Raw genomic sequence first — 18901 nt, forward strand, 5'->3', positions numbered from 1 at the left:
CTCTGGGCCCTACATCTCTGGTCCCTCGATGGGAGCTGACTAACCTTCCCAGGGACTTACTAGAGACCATATCTCAGGCGAGAGCCCCGTCCACGAGACGCCTCTACACCCAGAAATGGTCGGTCTTTGTTGATTGGTGTTCACACGCAACATAGACCCCGTGGAATGTGACGTATCTCCGATACTGTCCTTCTTACAAGAGCGTTTTTGATCTGGGGCGCGCCCCCTCAACGCTCAAAGTATACGTAGCAGCCATCTCAGCGTTTCATGCTCCTATCGCTGGGCAGTCAGTGGGTCGAAACAGCCTTGTGGTTCGTTTCCTAAGGGGTTCTAGGCGATTAAATCCTCCTCGTCCCCTTACTGTTCCCACTTGGGACCTTTCCTTGGTCCTTAGGGCTCTCAAAGGTAACCCCTTCAAGCCACTGAGTTCAGCTGACCTCAGGCCTTTAACCCTGAAAACTGCTCTGCTACTTGCACTAGCATCGGTCAAGCGCGTTGGCGACTTGCAGGCCCTCTCTGTGAGCCCTGCGTGCCTCGAATTCGGGCCTAATGACTCCAAAGTCGTGCTGAAACCTAGATATGGCTACGTACCCAAAGTGCTCTCTACTCCGTTTAGAGCTCAAGTCATTTCGCTCTCTGCTCTTCCTCCCTCCGCGGATGAACAGGAGCTGGAGTTACTCTGCCCTGTCAGGGCATTGAGGACCTATATAGAGCGATCGCAGCCTTTCAGGCAGTCGGATCAGCTCTTTGTCTGTTTTGGTGGCCGCACCAAAGGGTCTTCGGTCTCAAAACAACGTCTCTCGCGTTGGATAGTCGACGCGATTAATATCTGTTACTCCTCCTTGGACATTCAATGCCCCTTAGGAGTTAGGGCCCATTCCACTAGAGGAATGGCTTCCTCCTGGGCCTGGTCTAATGGAGTTTCCATTAAAGACATCTGTGAGGCAGCCGGCTGGTCCTCGCCGTCCACCTTTGTCAGTTTTTATCATCTGGACGTTCCGGCCTTACAAGCCCGGGTCCTCTCGGTGTAACTAGGTGGCCTCTTCGAGTTCCACCTCTCACCGATCAGGAGTTATCTCCTCCTTGTAGTGTAACAAGGGTTTATGACGGCTTTGCCTTCTTACTTGTTCTCTTGGTCCCCCTTCGGTGTCCAAAACAAGTTATGTCGTTCCCTGCCGTGGCACAGCGCGGTTGAATTCGTTCCCCATACGCAGTACGAGTGAAGTATCGAAAGGGAACGTACTCGATTACTAACGTAACCTCGGTTCCCTGAGATACGGAACGAGTACTGCGTTACTTGCCGTGCCACAAGGCTGCGGCTTCAGTGTCGTCGCTTCAGTCGATTGGCCTGAAATCCTATGGCGAAACGCCTGCTTATATAGCCCTTTGCCCCGCCCATTTCGGTGGGAAAGTTTGCGCGCTCTCTCGCCATAGGTCGCGCAGCTATGCCGCGCCGTCATTGGTTCAACAACTTGTCTATGAGTGAACCAATGACGATGCAGTTACACTGCGTTATTGAAAAAGGCTTCAGTGATGGGGAAAAAGGGAGACTTTTCACCCATACGCAGTACTCATTCCGTATCTCAGGGAACCGAGGTTACGTTAGTAACCGAGTACGTTCTTCCGCAAGACGCGTGCAGTTGTATTATTTAACTGCTAGAGGGCCAAAAGTAAAAAGTTGCACAGCTTCAATCAGTTGCTTATGCAGGTTTTTGAATGAATTAATTAATCAACAGCGTTTATATTTTGTTATAAGACCAAAGACATGCCACATACTTTGCATATGGCAATACAATTATTTCTTAGTGTTGTCAAAGTATATTGACTTGACATAACATATGATATTAGGTCTTGTTTCCAAAGAAAGGTTATGCATAATTCTCTAAAGAAATGCAGTAAAAACAGTACTATTATGAAATGTTATTACATTTTTTATAAATATATTTACAATGTAATTGATCAAAGCTGAATTGTCAGCATCATTAGGCCTACTCCAGTCTTCAGTGTCACATGATAATTCAGAGAGAATTCTAATATGATAATGCTGCACAAGAAACATTTCTGATTATCAGTGTTTAAAACAGTTGTGCTGCTTAATTACAGGATTATTTTGTTTTGAACAGCATTTATTCAAAGACTATAGAATAACACAAGACGTGTCACTCGTATTGTTTTGAATGGGAGAAAGTGTAACGCACAATATGGCGGAATAAGTCCCGCCTTCTAAATAAGAGCCAATCGCCGACTGCTAAAGTCATCGCGTCACTTCAGCGGCCGTTAGAATCAAACAGTCAGACTCGCGCCTCCGAAGAGACGCGCCTTTAGGTCTGCGCATGCGCATTAGCTTGATCCAGCCTGAAAAATACAGTTTTTTTGTCATGATTCGAACATTTAGAAACTAAGTTTATGAGCCGGTTGTTGTTAGATTTCATTGGTGATTTCAAATATGAAATTTAATCGTAAGGTTGGCGAACAGTTTTGGAGAATTTGATGTTTCCCCATTCAGAGAGATTGCATGATGCCCAGGATGACCGAAAGGCGTTTCAAAGATGGCTGCTGAGTGAAATGACTTGTCTTAAAGGGACTTTGATTTATTTGAAATAGAATCTTTTGTAGCATTATAAATTTCTTTAATGTCACTTTTGATCAATTTAATGCATCCTTAGAAATGTAATATATGCTATATTTTTTGTCATAATTTTTTGCCACAGACTTTGCAAAAAATCATTTTCTTTATCTTTTGTCTTGTTTCATAAAAACATATTTAAATCAAAATGCATTCACAAGTTTTTTGGAGTTTATGCATAAAAAAATTAGGGAAATTTCATCAGATTTTTCTGGAAACAAGACTTACTGTATGTCGATTTGCTTCTTAAGTAAACTGATCATGAGTTACCACTTTGTTGCACAGCAGCCTTTTATTATGGTGTCTATTTCTTATTTACTCACACCTAAGTGGTGCATTAAAATAAACCGTGGCTGGTCACTTACGGGTCAGTCCCTTCCTGTATAAGCTGCAAAGCGCACCATGTCCACATTATGTTGCTGCCAATAATCACACACACACACACATCATTCTGTGCTTTACAAAATGATGGAGACACACACGTCAACTAACCTGAACATTAAGTCAACCTCCTCCTGTTCGAAACCTCCTGACTTTTTTCCAGTTAGGTTTCCTTGCAGGACATTGATAGCAGTTAAACTCTGAGAGGATTAGACTTAACCCCTTTAGTTATAGGCCAGTGAACAATCATTTGAAGTGGAGTGTTCTTGCATTTCTGCGTTTAATGTTTGACAGGGCATTCCTGTGATGTGTTCTGTGCCTCAGACATAGATAATCCTGTGCACTTTAATTATAAAGTGCCGGCCTTTGGTCTCACTGCTGAGTGGAGGTGGGGAAGATCAGAGACGCTCCTGAAGAACAGTGCTGTGTCCTTTTGTCCGCTCACAAATCCAAATCAACCCACTCCATCCTTGTTTATTATTCACTTAGGGTTAGTGGATTGGACAAACCAAAAGATACCAAAACAACTTCCAAGTGCATAAAAACCATGATATAAGGGCTTGTATTAACCCTTGTGCGACATTATGCACAATTTTGTTTTTCAGTTTTGTTCATTTTGTCTGTTAATGCCAACTACATATATTTTGGCACAGGTGTGTATTTTTATAGGGATTTTACTATTTCACCCCCATTTTTTTTTTTTTTTAAATAAATCTATTTTATTACTCTGTACACAAAATGTCCCCACTGAAACCCATTAAAACTGCAATTTATAATCCCAGGGCCATTTAACTATAAAATGATGCAATGTTAATAGGCTTTTATTCTGTAGGAAAGGCTTCAAAATGTAAATGTTTTTACTATTATTTTACCAAATGGTGCCATTTTCTCAGGTTTGGCCTATAAAGCAAATACTCTCTTTATTCCTATTTTCTGCTTATGCATATTATAGAGCCAACTGGATAAATTATGCAGATATAATTGTGTGGGTGTGATGGGATAGATGTCAGAGTGTGGTTTGTATTGCTTGTAATATTTGAGAGAGAAAAACTCTACTGTAAATCACAAATCCAACTACTGTGTGTACCAGTGGAGTTTTCCTGGCATCTAATGGGGAAAATTTGGTACTGCACTCAAACAAAATCTTACTGAAAGCTCATTTTTTGAGATATCAACCTCAAATTTGGAAAATAAAGTGAAAAAACAAACAAACAAAAAACAAAGCAAAGATGAGCAAGGAAGAACAAAAAATGGAAAAACAGTAAACAGTTTTCTGGCCTTCCCACTTCAGTCTCTCCGGTGCTGGAAAGCTTTTCTAATATTAAAGGGTTAGTTCACCCAAAAATGAAAATAATGTCATTTATTACTCACCCTCATGTCGTTCCACACCCCGTAAGACCTTCCTTCATCTTCACAACACAAATGAAGATTTTGATGAAATCCAAGGGTATCTGATCCACAAATAGGCAGCAACATCATTGCACCTTTTGATGTCCAGAAAAGTAGCTGAAAACATCATTAAAATAGTCAACGTGAATACAGTGGTTCAACCTTAATGTTATGAAGCAAAAACAAAACAAAAATAACAACTTTATTCAACAAATTGAACTGTTGTCATACGTAGTGAACTCAGTGCAGTCTTCCTTGTTTATGTCCGAATGCCGGCTCATTATTGGTCTTAAGTGCATTATTTCCTGCAAAAGACAGAAGTGAATTCAACCTGGCATTTAGTACTTGAGGCAAAACTGCAGCTCCATCTGTTTACCTCCAGTGAAGTTACTCATGGATTTTTATTGGAGATAGTGTAATATTAAATGTACAATGCATGTCTGCAGCTCAGCCATCTCCAGTAAGATACCCTGCAGAAGACAATCACATAATTTGAAGACACAACATTGCGCTAGTAAGCCAGTTAATGTAAGGATTAATGAAATGAAGTCTTTTTCTTCCCTCTAGTGGTTGATTATTTAATTATTTAAAGGTATTTTTTTTCACATTAAAATATTTGTATCATATCCAACTTCAAGTGCAAAGACAAAAAAAAGAAAGAAAAAAAAAGAAAATCTCTATTGAGTGCACTAAACTATGGAAGCTTGTTTCTGCCACTAAATAAAAATAAAAAAGGTAATTGCAACTTTTATCCCACAATTGCGAGTTATAAAGTCAAAATTTTGTGATATAAAGTCGCAATTGCGTTTTATAAAGTCAGAATTGCGATAGGCCTGTAAACTCATTAAACTTGTAGCAATTATCCACGGGTTTATATTTCGTAATTCTAAGAAAAAAGTCTGTCTTTTTTCCCCCTCAGAATTGGACTTAAAGGTGCAGTGTGTAAATTTTTAGTGACATCTAGTGGCGAGGTTGTGAATTGCAATATAGAGAAGCTACGGTGGCCAACACAGGACAAAGATGTCGTCTGAGACAGCAGAAAGTAAGCAGTCATGCAAACGCACTCTGTAGAGCAGTTTGTCCATTTAGGGCTACTGTAGAAACATGCCAGCACAAAATGGCAACATGTAAGGGGACCCGCGGTGTATGTAGGCAGAAATGGCTCATTTAAGGTAATAAAAACATTACAGTTCATTATGTAAGGTCTTTATACACCACTTAAAACATAGTTATGTATGTTACATTGCCTTTCTGTCAATAGATCCTCCTAAAATTGACACATTGCACCTTTAATAACTAGCAATTGCGAGTTTATCTTACAATCGTGAGAAAAAAAGGCAGAATTGTGTGATTAAAAAGTCGTTTTAATTTCTTTTATTTTGTGGAAACAAGCTTCCATACTAAACTGTCCTGTCAAAAGCCTATAATAAAATAGAAATAAATTAAATAAAAATAAATTAAATATAAAAACAAACATTCTATGTATTCTGTGTTGTTTATCTGTGTTTTACTGTAAATTCTTTAAATGATAATTAACATTAACAAAGTTAATAATTCCTCCATCAGTTCTCCAGTACATGTGACTGTACACCAAACATCTGCCCATGTTTATAAATGAGGTTAAGTTGATGGTCTTATCCCAGGAGAGAACCCAGATTCCTTTAGGACTTAAAACAAATACGTTCAGCCTTGGGGATCCTTGTTTCTCTTGTCTTTCGCTTTCCCTTTCCTCAGAGACCTAGAGGGGTTGAACCCGTCCCTCCCCGAAGACCTTGTGTCTTCTGATCCAAACTCTCACATGATGTTAATAAACGTAAACATGTTAGAACTGTTTAAAGGAACAGTTTACCTGAAAGTGGATGGGGACTGAGGTTATCAGATCAATCAAAGTATAATAAAGTCAATAATAACTGGTCACAAAGCTATTGTAGGACTAAAAAAGATTTGTGGCTAGTGCAGAAGTTATTTTTCAAATACTCATTCCCTTATTTTATTTGAACTATACCTAAAAGTGAATATAGATGCATGGCGAGGACAACAATGTGGTAAAACATTTGTTACATTTGCATTATTTTTCCATCTCCACTGCCTAATATAGGTCACTTTATATCATGTAAACACTGTACATCCATATATTTCTATCATAAATACATCTGTCTTTAAATATGTTCGTCTGTGTCTTGGGAATACTCTGGCTGCTCTTTTCCTCTCAAGGTGTTGTACCCTCGTCTCCTCTCTCTGGCTTCTCCTCTGTCTCTGGTCCCAGAGTGACTGCTTAGACGGGCCCCATCTGAGTCTCTCTCAGCTCCAGCTGCCAGGGGCCCCGGTGTTCCTGTGCCCCCCAGGCATTAAGGCGTACAGCATGGGAGACGTCTGCATTTTCACAGCCTCTCAGGACACCGGAGGGCTCAGTCACATGGCAGACACACACACACACACACACAATTCTAAGGCATCCTATGTGTATTGAGGTATTTCTTGCTGCAGATGATATATAAAGATGTTACTCTTGTGAGATAACGATATAACTCTGTAAGGGAGTTTAATTCTGGACTGCATGCTAAAATATAAATGTCTTTATAGATGACCTCTGATGATGACCTTAGTCTTAACTAGGACTTATAAAATATCTGGAGATAGCCATCTGTTAGTATTCCCATGCATCTCATTCTGTGAACAGTTCTTAAAGGAACTTTTTTTTTCTTAGTGTAAAGAACATTTTAAAATTCCAAAGAACCTTTTACCACTATAAAGAAATGTTTGTGGAATGGAAAGATTCTATTGATGTTCCATGCAATGTTCTTCATGAAACCATTGATGTCAATAAAGAAGCTTTGTTTTTAAAAATACATTTTGTGTTAAAATGAGAGAAATATGACCTCATCTATCCATTACTTTGTGCCAAACCGTACAGACAATTGCTGCAGAATTGAGGGCACAGTCGACAGGCATTCGGCTAATGAAGGGGTGTGAAGGGAGCAAACTGTCCCTACGCTTCAGTGGCATTAAAGACACCGTTAAGACCTCCATCCTCAGCCACTAATGATCTGCTTGCATGCAAACAAATAGAGCTGCATACATTTCATTGTCAGTCTCATCATTTTAGACAGTCTCTTAGCACGTCTTGTGAATTCATACAATTGTAATAATAAAGAAACTTATTTGATTTTTTTGAGCATGTGATATAAATATACTTCATTTTTGTTTCTGTAAAGACACATTAAGAACATTTAAGTAGAACCTTTCAATGTTAGCACCCTTGTTGGAATAGTTAACTGTACCTAATGGTGGAAATGATAGTTAATGAAATGAAAACTGCATTGGACCATAAACTTTAAAGTTTGGAAACATTTAGTCATCTATAATGCATTCTCCCATTTGAAGGTGCAGTAAGCAATTTCTGAGAAACACTGTTGGAAGTGGATCGGCTTGAGCAGCACAACAAACGTAGTCAATCAGCAGTAGGGGGCGTGTCCACTCATGATGGGGGAGGAGAGAGAATGAGCATGAGGGAGATTTGAAGAAAGACTGTAGAAAGAGAGATGGCTGAGAGATATTAAAAAAGAGAAAAGGTCAGAGGAATATCACTGGGAAAAGAAGAGTTATGATCAGGCTAGAGCTTTAAGATTGGAAAAAGTGGTGGCGAACAATGGTCAAACAGTTACAGAATTCCTGAAAGACTGATTTCAAAAAACAAGTCTGATCTGGTGTGCCAATTAAAAACAATTATATGGGCCGTTCTACACAACCAAATGAGCCACAACCAAAAAAACACATTTAAAAAGCATTTAAGTATTCAAATTTTAGATGTTTACTAAGATCCTTCTATTATCTATTGAATCCCACAATAATATTTAAAATATCAGTAAGCTTAATATATAAAATCATAATTTATTGTGTACTTTTTAATTGGGAGGTGGCTTTCCTGAACCGTAACCCCTAAATTTCAGCTTTTGAAAACAAAATAATTGAAATAATGAATGAATATTGAAATAAATAGTGAAATAATTTGTGCATTTTTTTCTATTGTTTTTCCAAAAAATAAAAAAATAAATAAATAAATATATATATATATATATGTAAAAAAAAATGTGTCCTGCATTTTCATGTCACTACCAAAACAGTGTATGTTTTAGTCCATTGGCTGAGACTGATTTTAACTACACCCCTATATTTTTGATCAGGAAATATTCCTGTGTCCCTCCCTCTCATAGCCTCTCTTTCTAGTATCCATCATTTTGAGTTAAATGTGTTCAAAAGTCTGAAAATCTGTGTGTAACTTTAAAGGTGCTAAAGAGGATGTTTTGTTTTATACATTTTTGCAATATTACTTGAAACTGTCTTTACTAACTGATAAAAGACTATTTATTAGCTGCACTGAAAGGAATAATATTAATATACATCATCTGTGCACGAGGTAGGGCCTTAAAAACATCAGCGATCATCGTGTAAACGATTGGCCCTCTGGCTTGTCAATCACTGCCATGATGTTTCTTGTGAGAGACGTGCGCAGCTGCGCGCTCCAGTAACTTTCCACACTCCACAGGCGCCGCATGCGATGTTTTTGTCAGGAGACAGGAGTAACAACTGCAGATTATGAGTTACCTGCGGTGAGTCCGACATAATGAATCCACTAACAGCGAATGCCGGTGGTAAACACTCGTGTTCCAATACCTGTGCACGAGTTTTTGGAGCTGTTCCCTCGAAAGGAGGGGGGTTGTTCTTACGCATGCGCTCATTTCAAAAACTCAGTAACAGTCTTTGGTTTCTCAGTCGACGAAAAGATCCTCTTTAGCACCTTTAAGGAACGTCACTACCAAACACATTTTTTCTGCAATTAAGCAAACTTTTTTGGGTGTTTTTTGTTTTTGTGTGTGTACAACTGTTCAGAACTGTGCTGATTATCATCATTGAGATGAAGTATGTAAAATTGTTTCGATAGTGACATCATTGTTTTGGTAGTGACAAAAGGAACACAATCATTTATTTGGGGGAAAATAAAATTTTAGTAGTTTTGCAAATCATTTGAATTTCAGTATGTGTTATGCAAATTATAATAGTGCTTTAGTATAAGAGTTAAACTTCTGGGTTACACTTTATTTTAAGGTGTCATTGTTACAGTGTTATTATATATTTAAGTTCTAAGTAATATTAATTAACAACATGTACTTACTATAGGGTTAGGGTAAGATTAGGGTTTGGTTGAGGGTTATCTGCATGCAGTTATGAATAATTACTATGGTAAATACATGTAACATATGTAACAAGAACACTGTAAAATAAAGTGTTATTAAATTCTGTAATGTGATGTGGTCACTACCGAAAATGTGCAGTCATGACCGAAACATGGGACGTTTTGTCAAAAATAAAGCCTAAGATGTTATTATAGTGTTTGGTTCAATGTATATTCAAACTAATGAATCCTTAACATTGAAATCAGTATGATAAACTTTATGCCTTCTACAAAGAAAGATAAGCAGCTCATCAAATCTCATAAATTACACTTCAAATATTGTTAAAATTGTAATTATTATTGATTTACCAGTGGAAACTTAAAAAACAAAACAAAAAAACAAAAACAAAATATATTTACAAGGTAGATATAAACAAAGTCTTAATAGGTCAATATAACCCTTATTATTAAATCATTTATCATTAGTGACAAATTTGGAAGAAGAAAAATAATCCAAAACTTTCTGAAAATATGAGAATTAACTGTACAATTACTAGAAATATGTACCTTGGATATTATTTGCATGCATATAAAATTGTTATACTTTGAACCAATTCTGTAGAATGGCCCATAAAGCAATTACTTAGACACACAAAAAAAACTTTCAAGTTTTATGAAAAGTTTTATTTTTTACTTTTTTTGCAAAGTATCACTGAGAAAAAAAAAATGGTCTCAAATGAGTGTTTGTTCGCTTTGCTAGCAGACAGCTGATGTTTTGGCTCGTTTGCTCTTCAGGTTTTTAACAACATGGTGGCATTTAAAGTTGTGAATTAAATTAAAATAAAACATTTCACAAAATAAACATATTCATGCAAGCCTCTGTGGCCAAGCCAAGAAAGAAGGTCTTGGTGATAATTTTTATGCAGAATAACAGTTGAAAATGTAAGACTACAGACTTTAATCAGAGTAGACGCCATATTGAATTTAACTCTGATGAAAACGAGGTTGTGAGGGATAGATGGCAAGCACTGAATAAAGGTCCAAAGATCACATGCTGTATTTTCACAACTTTTAAAACCGTTTCCAGAGTTTGTACCTTTCTCAGAAAGGTGTCTCGTCAGCAATCAGTGTGTTTTTCAATAAACAGTACAAACTACTGAACACTGTATTCTCTTCTTCACAGCCTCATTTCATTCATGTCAAAAATTACATATGGCACTACCCTGATTAAGGTCTACAGGACTAATTTTGTAGTCAAATGAGTTCTTATTGAATGACTGGTAAAATTCAGTGAGAAATGACCAAAATGGGTTATCAAATGATCAAACACATTTAGACCTTCATCTAAGCAGCTTCAAAAGTTGGTGTGAAACATCGCTTCAGATTATAATGCCAAAACTTCTCAGGTTCAAAACAAATAAGACAATGGGAAATTTGTGATAATCTAAAGTATAATTACACATTTATGTATAACCATTTATCAACACTGACTTGTAGGGCTTTCTGTAGAAAAAGCATGATATTATCAAAGCTTGAAGTTCTAAATAAATAGAAAGTTTGTTCTAATATAGACTTTATGCACAAGAGAGAAACAAGCGCGCAGCAATCTTTAGAGTTCTGTGTTTGAACTTCCATTTTTGCGGTAGCTCTGTAGGCATCACTAATAATGAGCATTGTCCTGTTTCAAGCGGATGCCATAACAAATGTCAGAAGACCGGGAAGATTTCAAAACGAACGTTTCATTCATAAAGCCATAAGATCTTACCTTAATGCTGTGGAAATACAAACCAGAAGACAGAACACAACAAACGCAGGGCTACATAAAATCAATACTGACACCAGAAAAAAAACAGGCACAACTTGTACAAGTACAGGCTTTGTCCTATAACTGCTCTTTGAGTTAAAAGGCTCAGCTTCAGCTGAAGAAATCTGTAGCAGCTCATTCAACCAGGACCAGGAGAGTTCCTTGAGCCCTCACAAAAAGAACATAGAGTGAAGGAGGAAATCTGAAGTTTATATTGGAGAGTACGGCCATCAGTCAGTGATTCCTCTATGTCCAGTGTCTGTGAGGTAGAGCTGCAGTAGATCAGTCAGTGGCACGGCTTCTCAGGGAAAGGAAGCCATGGAGTTCCTCGGGTAGAGTTGCACACCCTTCGCTCGGGCTCATAGCTCATCATGGTTCCTGGTCAGATCTTCACCGTAGTTGGTGGCCTGGCTGCCTACAAACATGTTCCAGTTCTCAAGAATCTCTTCTTTGGTCAGCATCTGGTCCTGAAAAAATTTATATTTCATATAAGGCATTATTATAAAACAATTTCTCCTTAAAATTCACGATCAATTAACTTATTTGTTATTTATATATAAAAGTTGAAAGTTGAGTGGGGGTGAGTAAAGATTTTTCATTTATTTTGAAGGAAGTCTCTTCTACTCACCAAGGCTGCATTTATTTGATGAAAAATACTGTAATATTGTGAAATATTTTAACAATTTAAAATAATATTCCTATTTTCACACTGAATATATAAATTAATGTAGAAACAGCATAACGACAGTATATTTTAAATATTTAATGGTATCTCACTGATACTGATGTCTCTACTACATGCATTTTCCTCTCAATTTTTAACCATTAATTATAGTTACAATTCAACATTACAGTATAATTGATAGCACAGTATGATGACATTATAATTGATCATCATTTTTAACATTTAATAAGCGTAAAAAATATCCCCCAGTTTCACAGTCAAGGCTTAAAAGGCACAATATGTAAGATTTTTAGATTAAAATATCCAAAAACCACTAGAACAATGTTATATATTTTGTTGACTTGTGTACTTAAATGATCCAAAATGTTTCCGAGAATGTTTAAATCCAGAGAAATAAGCAATTTTAACCAGGATACGGACCGTTTCCATGCATCGCCTATCAATGACATCATACCCATTACCCTCAATTTCCGGTTTTATTTTGTAGAAACCATGGAAAGATGGTTTAATATATTATATGTTTGGTCCCACTTTATATTAAGTGGCCTTAACTACTATGTACTTACATTTAAATGAATGATTTGATACAATGCACTTATTGTGTACATACATGTTTTTACATTGTAGTTATATTTGAAAAACACCTGCAAGTAATTACATTTGTAATTAATTTCTGTAATTACATTTATAATTACACTGTTGACCCTTCCCTTACACCTTACCCCTACCCATACCACCAAAGCTTTCCCTAACTTTACCCATATCCCACCTCAATAGCAGCAAAAGTGTTTTGCAATTCAATATGAACCCAGTAAATACATTGTACTTATTTTTTGATGTAAGTATAGTAGTTAAGGCCACTTAATATAAAGTGGGACCATATGTTTTATTAGACAGGTGCGCAACTGTTTGGATACATTCATTGACAGAAAACTAATCATTTTATATAGCTCAACACAGTAAGTCTTATTGTTTGAATCTTGTTTTCTTGATTTACCGCAAGTACCATGTTTTACCATGCCTAATATCGATCTAGCTTACTGCAGTGTGCAAAAAGTGTTTCATAGTATCCGTATCATCACTTTGTCATCACAACCTCTAGCGGCGAAAAATTTCATATTGTGCCTTTAAGCTAGTCCCAAACTAAAATGCATGTTTGAGCTGTTTTAACTGAAAGCAAATCTTAAAATGCATCAGTGCTATTGTTTTGTCTCGAGATGCACACTTATATATTTTTTTTCTAAGGCACATTTATAAAAGCTGCTTGAATGTCTATACATTTTATAGACGTGCCTATAAATTTTAATTTAAGTGAACTTAAAACAATTAAGTTTAGCCACATTTAGCTGTTCCATTAACATGGTGTGTTGTATATAGTGTAAATAACAATATAGTAATGTTGCTGTCTAATATCAGCACTCTGAGAGCTGTCTGTTCACTTTTTACCCCACTAAGTTCATTTTGCACTTTCATTTTCACAATAAGCAAAAAAAATGTACTAGTCAAAACATTTGGCATCAGTCTTTTTATGCGAGGATCGGCCCTCATCAACGGCATATGATGTCAATCATCGGAAATGTCACATATTTTTTTTTATATAATTTAAAATGTAATTTATTCCTGTGATCAAAGCTGAATTTTCAGCATCATTACTCCAGTCTTCAGTGTCACATGATCCTTCAGAAATCATTCTGATAAGCTATTTGATGCTCAAGTAACATTTCTGATTATTATCAATGTTGAAAAGTGTTGTGAGCTTAATATTTTTGTGGAAAACGTAACACTTTTTTTTTTTTTTTTTTTCAGGATTCTTTGATGAACAAAGTTCAAAAGAATATCATTTATTTAAAACTAATTTTTATAACAATGTAACTGTCTTTACTGACACTTTTGATCAAGCTAACACATCCTCGCTGAAAGAAAGTATTCATTTCTTTATAAAAATTTAAAAAGTAAAAAAAAAATAATAATAAAAAAAAATAATATTATACTGACCCAATCTTTTGACCAATAGTGTGTATCAAATAAATTCATACATTTCAATAAATAACTTCACACTTATGGTATTTTTCTCCTACGTTCATCCTATCAATGTTTAGTACACATTTAATTACTTTAAATGACCATTAATGTATTACAGGATCAGTACTAGTATTCTGATTCAGGTTTAGAGACACTCCAGGTCCGCGTACCTTGTCAGTGTCCGACTCGTACACCAGATGCCGGGCTTCTGCCTGCGCATGATCATAGTCCTGCGGCAGGATCCAGTGACGAATCTCTTCTAGGTCCATCTTCCCGTCTTTGTTCAGATCTCTGAAATCTGAAAACTGGTCTCTCTCAGTTCGTACCCAGTCTGGCTCTGGACCGCCATCTTCATGAGCAAACATGTCCGCTGAAAAATAGCACAATGAAAACTTTTTCCCTTGGATGAGGATAATTCACCCAAAAATGCCAATTCTGTCAAGTGTTTCAGGGTCTAAAACTCACAAGAAGATACCACAGTGCAAAAATACAGATGAACCTACCAATGTATTCGTCCTCATCTACATGTCCATCTCCATTTTTGTCAATGTCCTCCAGAGTTTCCTGACAGAAGATAGTAAAGCGATTATTGATTTTTTTTTTTTTTTTTTTTTTTTTTTTTAATAGTCTGCATTATTAAACTGACAAGTCACACCATCTAAAATCCAACTAAGACTCACAAGAACCACAATTTCCTGCATGTGATCAAACTCCTCCGGGTGGAGGAAAGCAGTGAACTCCTCTCGCTCTGCGGCTAAATCTCCATTGAGATCTGCAGCCTTAAACCTGCGTTCATCTCGGGGAAGCATCTTCTTAAAGCTGAACTGGTCTGTTGCATCTTCAAACTCCTCAGGATTGGCTGGAAAACAAGGAATTTCATTAAGGGAGCTATCACAATAACATTTAATCGATAGTAAAACTTCAGATGGTTTGAGAACAGTGCGGCTCACCGAGGTAGTAACCATAAGTTGCTTGCTTATATTCATCCCATGAGATCTTGTTGTCTTTGTTCAGGTCATAGTCAGTCCAGACCTTTGCCACGTTCTCATAGACATAACGCTTCTGGACTCTCTTGATCCAGGCCTTGAGTTCATCGGTGGTGATATATCCATCAACATCACTGTCAATACGATCAACTATTTTCCTAAAGAGTTTAAAAGTAGGAAAAAAAAAAAAAAGTATATAAAATGTAAACTTGATCTTATTTACATGTACAGTGGAGTTTCCATAGACATTTCCAGCTTTTCAGCTCATACAGGGTAAAAATAGATGGAAATACCAGGTTATATAGCATATTATCATATGCTATATAACCGGTCAATTCTTCTTCTCCGAAATGAATCACATTTTTGAGGGCCTAAACATGCTCGAAAACTCATGAAACTTTGCACACGTGTCAGAAGTGGTGAAAATTACGTCAGATATGGGTTTCAGAATTAGGTGTGGCAAAATGGCTCGATAGCACCACCTACAAAATTTCAATTAAGCACCTCTCGCGCCGTTTCACGTACAGGTATGAAATTCGGTAGACACATGAAACAGCCCAATACCTACAAAAAAGTTCCTGGGTGCAAATTCTGAAAACCCAACAGGAAGTGAGATATTTTTAATTTTCTCTGCAAAATATTTGCAGTTTTTGCCATTTTTTTGCCATTGTACTTTAAAAAATTCCTCCAAGAGCTTTAATAAGATCAACATCATATTTGGTCAGTCTAATCTAAAGGACATTAAATTGTGAAGATCTTGAGTTTTTGTTGAAGGGCGTGTCCGTGGCGTCCTGACAAAATTTGATGCTTCACCATGAAACAGGAAGTTGTTGTAACTCGGGTATACAAAGTCAGATCTGCCCCAAACTTCACGTTTTATTAGAGTCCTGGCCTGAAGACATCTACATGGCAATATTCAGTTACAGTCATAGCGCCACCTGTGGGCAACAGGAAAAGTCATGTTTTACACTGTGATTAACTCCTCATTGAGATTTACCAGAGCAACGTCATATGTTGTCAGTCTAATCTTAAGGCCTTAGCGATGTTAAATTGCGAAGATCTTGAGTTTTCACTGAAGGATGTGTCCGTGTCGGCCTGACAAAGTTTGATGTTTCGCCATGAAAGAGGAAGCTGTTGTAACTCAGGCTTACAATGTCCAATCTGCCCCAAACTTCACATATTTGAGAAGAGTCCTGCTCTGAACACATCTACAAACTAAAAACTAGTTATAAAACCACCAGTTGGTAGCAGGAAGCATAGCAAATACTAATTACTTTGACATAGTCCTCCTAATATATATTATATATATACACATACACACACACACACATAAATAAATAATAGATAGATTATGTAATAGAAAACTGATACATTAAATATTTGTTTGCATTAAAGATGAGAACGGAGTGGGAAATTTGCTTAATTTCCATCTTTCTTGCATGGCTTCATTTTCTAAGCAAGATATAATTTTCGCTTATTTTGCTTTGAAATACAACCGAGAAATGTTCTTGACAGGAACTAGAGTCCAAGTAACTAGAAGACTGTCAACAGCAAATTATTTTTATGTCTGATGCCACGTTGTGATGTGAAGCGAGCCCTCCCATGCTCCCAGTCCTGGAGAAGAGGGAGTTCTGTGGGAAGAGCTTCATGTCTACACCCATTTCACCCTGGTATCAAACACACACTAAACCCTGATATAATCCAGCACCAAAATGTTGATATGCCAGTGTGGCATTTTGTTGTCATGTGACAAAACATATAGACTCTCTTTTGGGTCAAATGAAGTAACCCTAAGTATGTGTGTACTTATGTTTGTAGATTCAGAAATAGTCATCTGGAACAGTCATATCTGTTATTGACCCACATATAGAGATATGCAACAATACTGCTGGAGTAGGTCTGTTGAACAAAACCCCAATCTTACCCTAATCTGGCTTTGCTTTCCTCAGGGGTGAGCTGATCAAATGTGGTGGCCTCCTCTTTGCCCAGAAAGGCCTCGTGGTCGTACTGATAGCTCTGGTTATCTTCGTGAGGTTGTCTGCTCAGTTCAGGCTCGTGATGAACTCTTTCTTTCCTGAGAGTGGGTTTCGCGTGCGCCAGGCACGTGCAAACAGACAAAAACCATAAACATATCGACGCGTCCATCGCAATCCAGAGTTTAAAACTGGCACAAAGTTAAACGCTGTAACTATCACCGTCAAAACCGCAGAAGCTGGCGTTGCCAAGGAGACGCGTTTCAAATGTTATCAACTCAGAGCGAAACAATTCAAGACATCAGAACGCGAACAAGACGCTTCTTTTCATTTTCGATTCAAACATACCCGGCGGATCACTAAAGGCTACAACCAAACCCCGAATGGATGCGTGTCAGCGCACAGCCAATCATACCGCGCCTAACAAAGTAGGGGATTGTTAGAAGCTCTGCTATTGGCCAGTGGGCTGTCTGTAACTCGAGATGGGCGTGGACGCCACGTTGCAAGATGACACGCAGAGCGCCTGCTTCTTATTTTAGGAATGCCATAGCAGGAGGAGGAGAACTCAAAAGTATATTATTATTATTATTATTATTATTATTAAGTATATTATTATTAAAATTTAGACCATATTAGTAGTATTAGTATTAGTGACCTGCTGATTTCCAGCATATAAGTGAACATGTTTAAACAGATATTTGCACTGAAGAAGAAAATGGTTCTTGTCTGTGCATTGCTAGATATATTTAGGGAGCTGCTAAAAGACATCTGGAAGCACAGTCTATTAAATTATTGGCTGAAATAATTCACAGCGGGAAATTGTGGATCAAGAGATCTCATGCATGTGCATCTTTGTTTGTTATTCACTGACATCTGCTTATTTTTGTCTTTTATATGTTTATTTTCACACTGTACTGCAGTGCATGTCAAATACCCGAGAAAAGATGATGCAGATTAAGTCTATTAAGTGCACCAGATTTAGAAGACTGTGACATATAGAACTATGTTTCGTTAAAATCACCAGATTGACCTTATTTAAATTGACAGGGCAAATATAATTTAAATACATTAATTATTCATTACTCAAATAAAAGGCCACTGGCCTTGGGCTAGTTTCATAACAGAGCTGTGGCTCTCAGTTTGTGCTGGAAAGATGGCATGTGTTAGCATATTAATCAAATAATGAATGACAAAATTAACGTTGGCCTGTTTGTAGGGGAATTTGAGATGACAATGCCAGCAAGTTATTCCCACAGTACATTACATGAGCTGATGCAAATTTTTAACATATGGAAATATTTATTAATTTGTGAATACATTAACTTTGACTAGATTTGATTAAAAACTACACAGATGTTCGGGGGTTGCATTTGTTTGTTTTGTTTTTTGAAAGCACTAGGAAAAAGATACACATTTCACTTTTAATTCTTTCACCGCCAACATTTTTGAACAAAGTTTCCAGCCAGCGCCAGCATTTTTGATCATTTTCACAATAGTTTCATGGCCCCACTTCATGCATTTTTTTTAATCAACATTTGAAAGTGGGTAAGTTTCATAAAAATAAAAAAATAAAACATTTTGAGCAAAAAGCTGAGAAAATCACATTTTTGTCAAAGACTACGTCTGGATTGGGTTCAAACGATGATGGTGGAGTAGATCTCATCCATCAACAACCCCAAAGCTTTACAGCTCGTCCTGGGGTCAACATTTCATTCACTATCGTTAGGCAGTTTTGATTTATATGTTATGGAGTCCGGCACATGACATGCAAGAAAAAAAATTAAATTACTAATTAGTTTCCTCGATTTACTAAATTGTGCGTACAATTTACTAAAACGTGCGCACGGTATACTAATTCGTTC

The 18901-nt window shown here is 37.1% G+C and overlaps 1 protein-coding gene across 1 annotated transcript; it reads right to left on the reverse strand.

The window, feature by feature from the left end:
• Window positions 1-10240: 10240 nt before the first annotated feature.
• On the reverse strand, window positions 10241-17398 carry rcn1 (reticulocalbin 1, EF-hand calcium binding domain). Its single transcript, XM_067400415.1, has 6 exons — window positions 16991-17398; window positions 15031-15224; window positions 14761-14939; window positions 14584-14644; window positions 14251-14450; window positions 10241-11840 (listed from the first exon to the last, which is right to left on the reverse strand). The coding sequence occupies exons 1-6, from the start codon at window positions 17209-17211 to the stop codon at window positions 11733-11735; spliced, it is 963 nt and encodes a 320-aa protein (XP_067256516.1). The 5' UTR covers window positions 17212-17398; the 3' UTR covers window positions 10241-11732.
• Between the last annotated feature and the right edge of the window lie 1503 nt (window positions 17399-18901).

Source organism: Chanodichthys erythropterus, chromosome 11 (assembly GCF_024489055.1).
Source record: "Chanodichthys erythropterus isolate Z2021 chromosome 11, ASM2448905v1, whole genome shotgun sequence".
NCBI lineage: Eukaryota > Metazoa > Chordata > Actinopteri > Cypriniformes > Xenocyprididae > Chanodichthys > Chanodichthys erythropterus.

What these genes read in the sequence shown, in the direction of transcription:
- rcn1 (XM_067400415.1), bottom strand. Translation starts at nt 17,211, where the DNA reads ATGGACGCGTCGATATGTTTATGGTTTTTGTCTGTTTGCACGTGCCTG. An exon ending in TGCAGGAAATTGTGGTTCTT is followed by an intron (nt 14,645 to 14,760) that starts GTGAGTCTTAGT and finishes ATCTTCTGTCAG; the next exon opens with GAAACTCTGGAGGACATTGA. An exon ending in AGATGAGGACGAATACATTG is followed by an intron (nt 14,451 to 14,583) that starts GTAGGTTCATCT and finishes GCTATTTTTCAG; the next exon opens with CGGACATGTTTGCTCATGAA.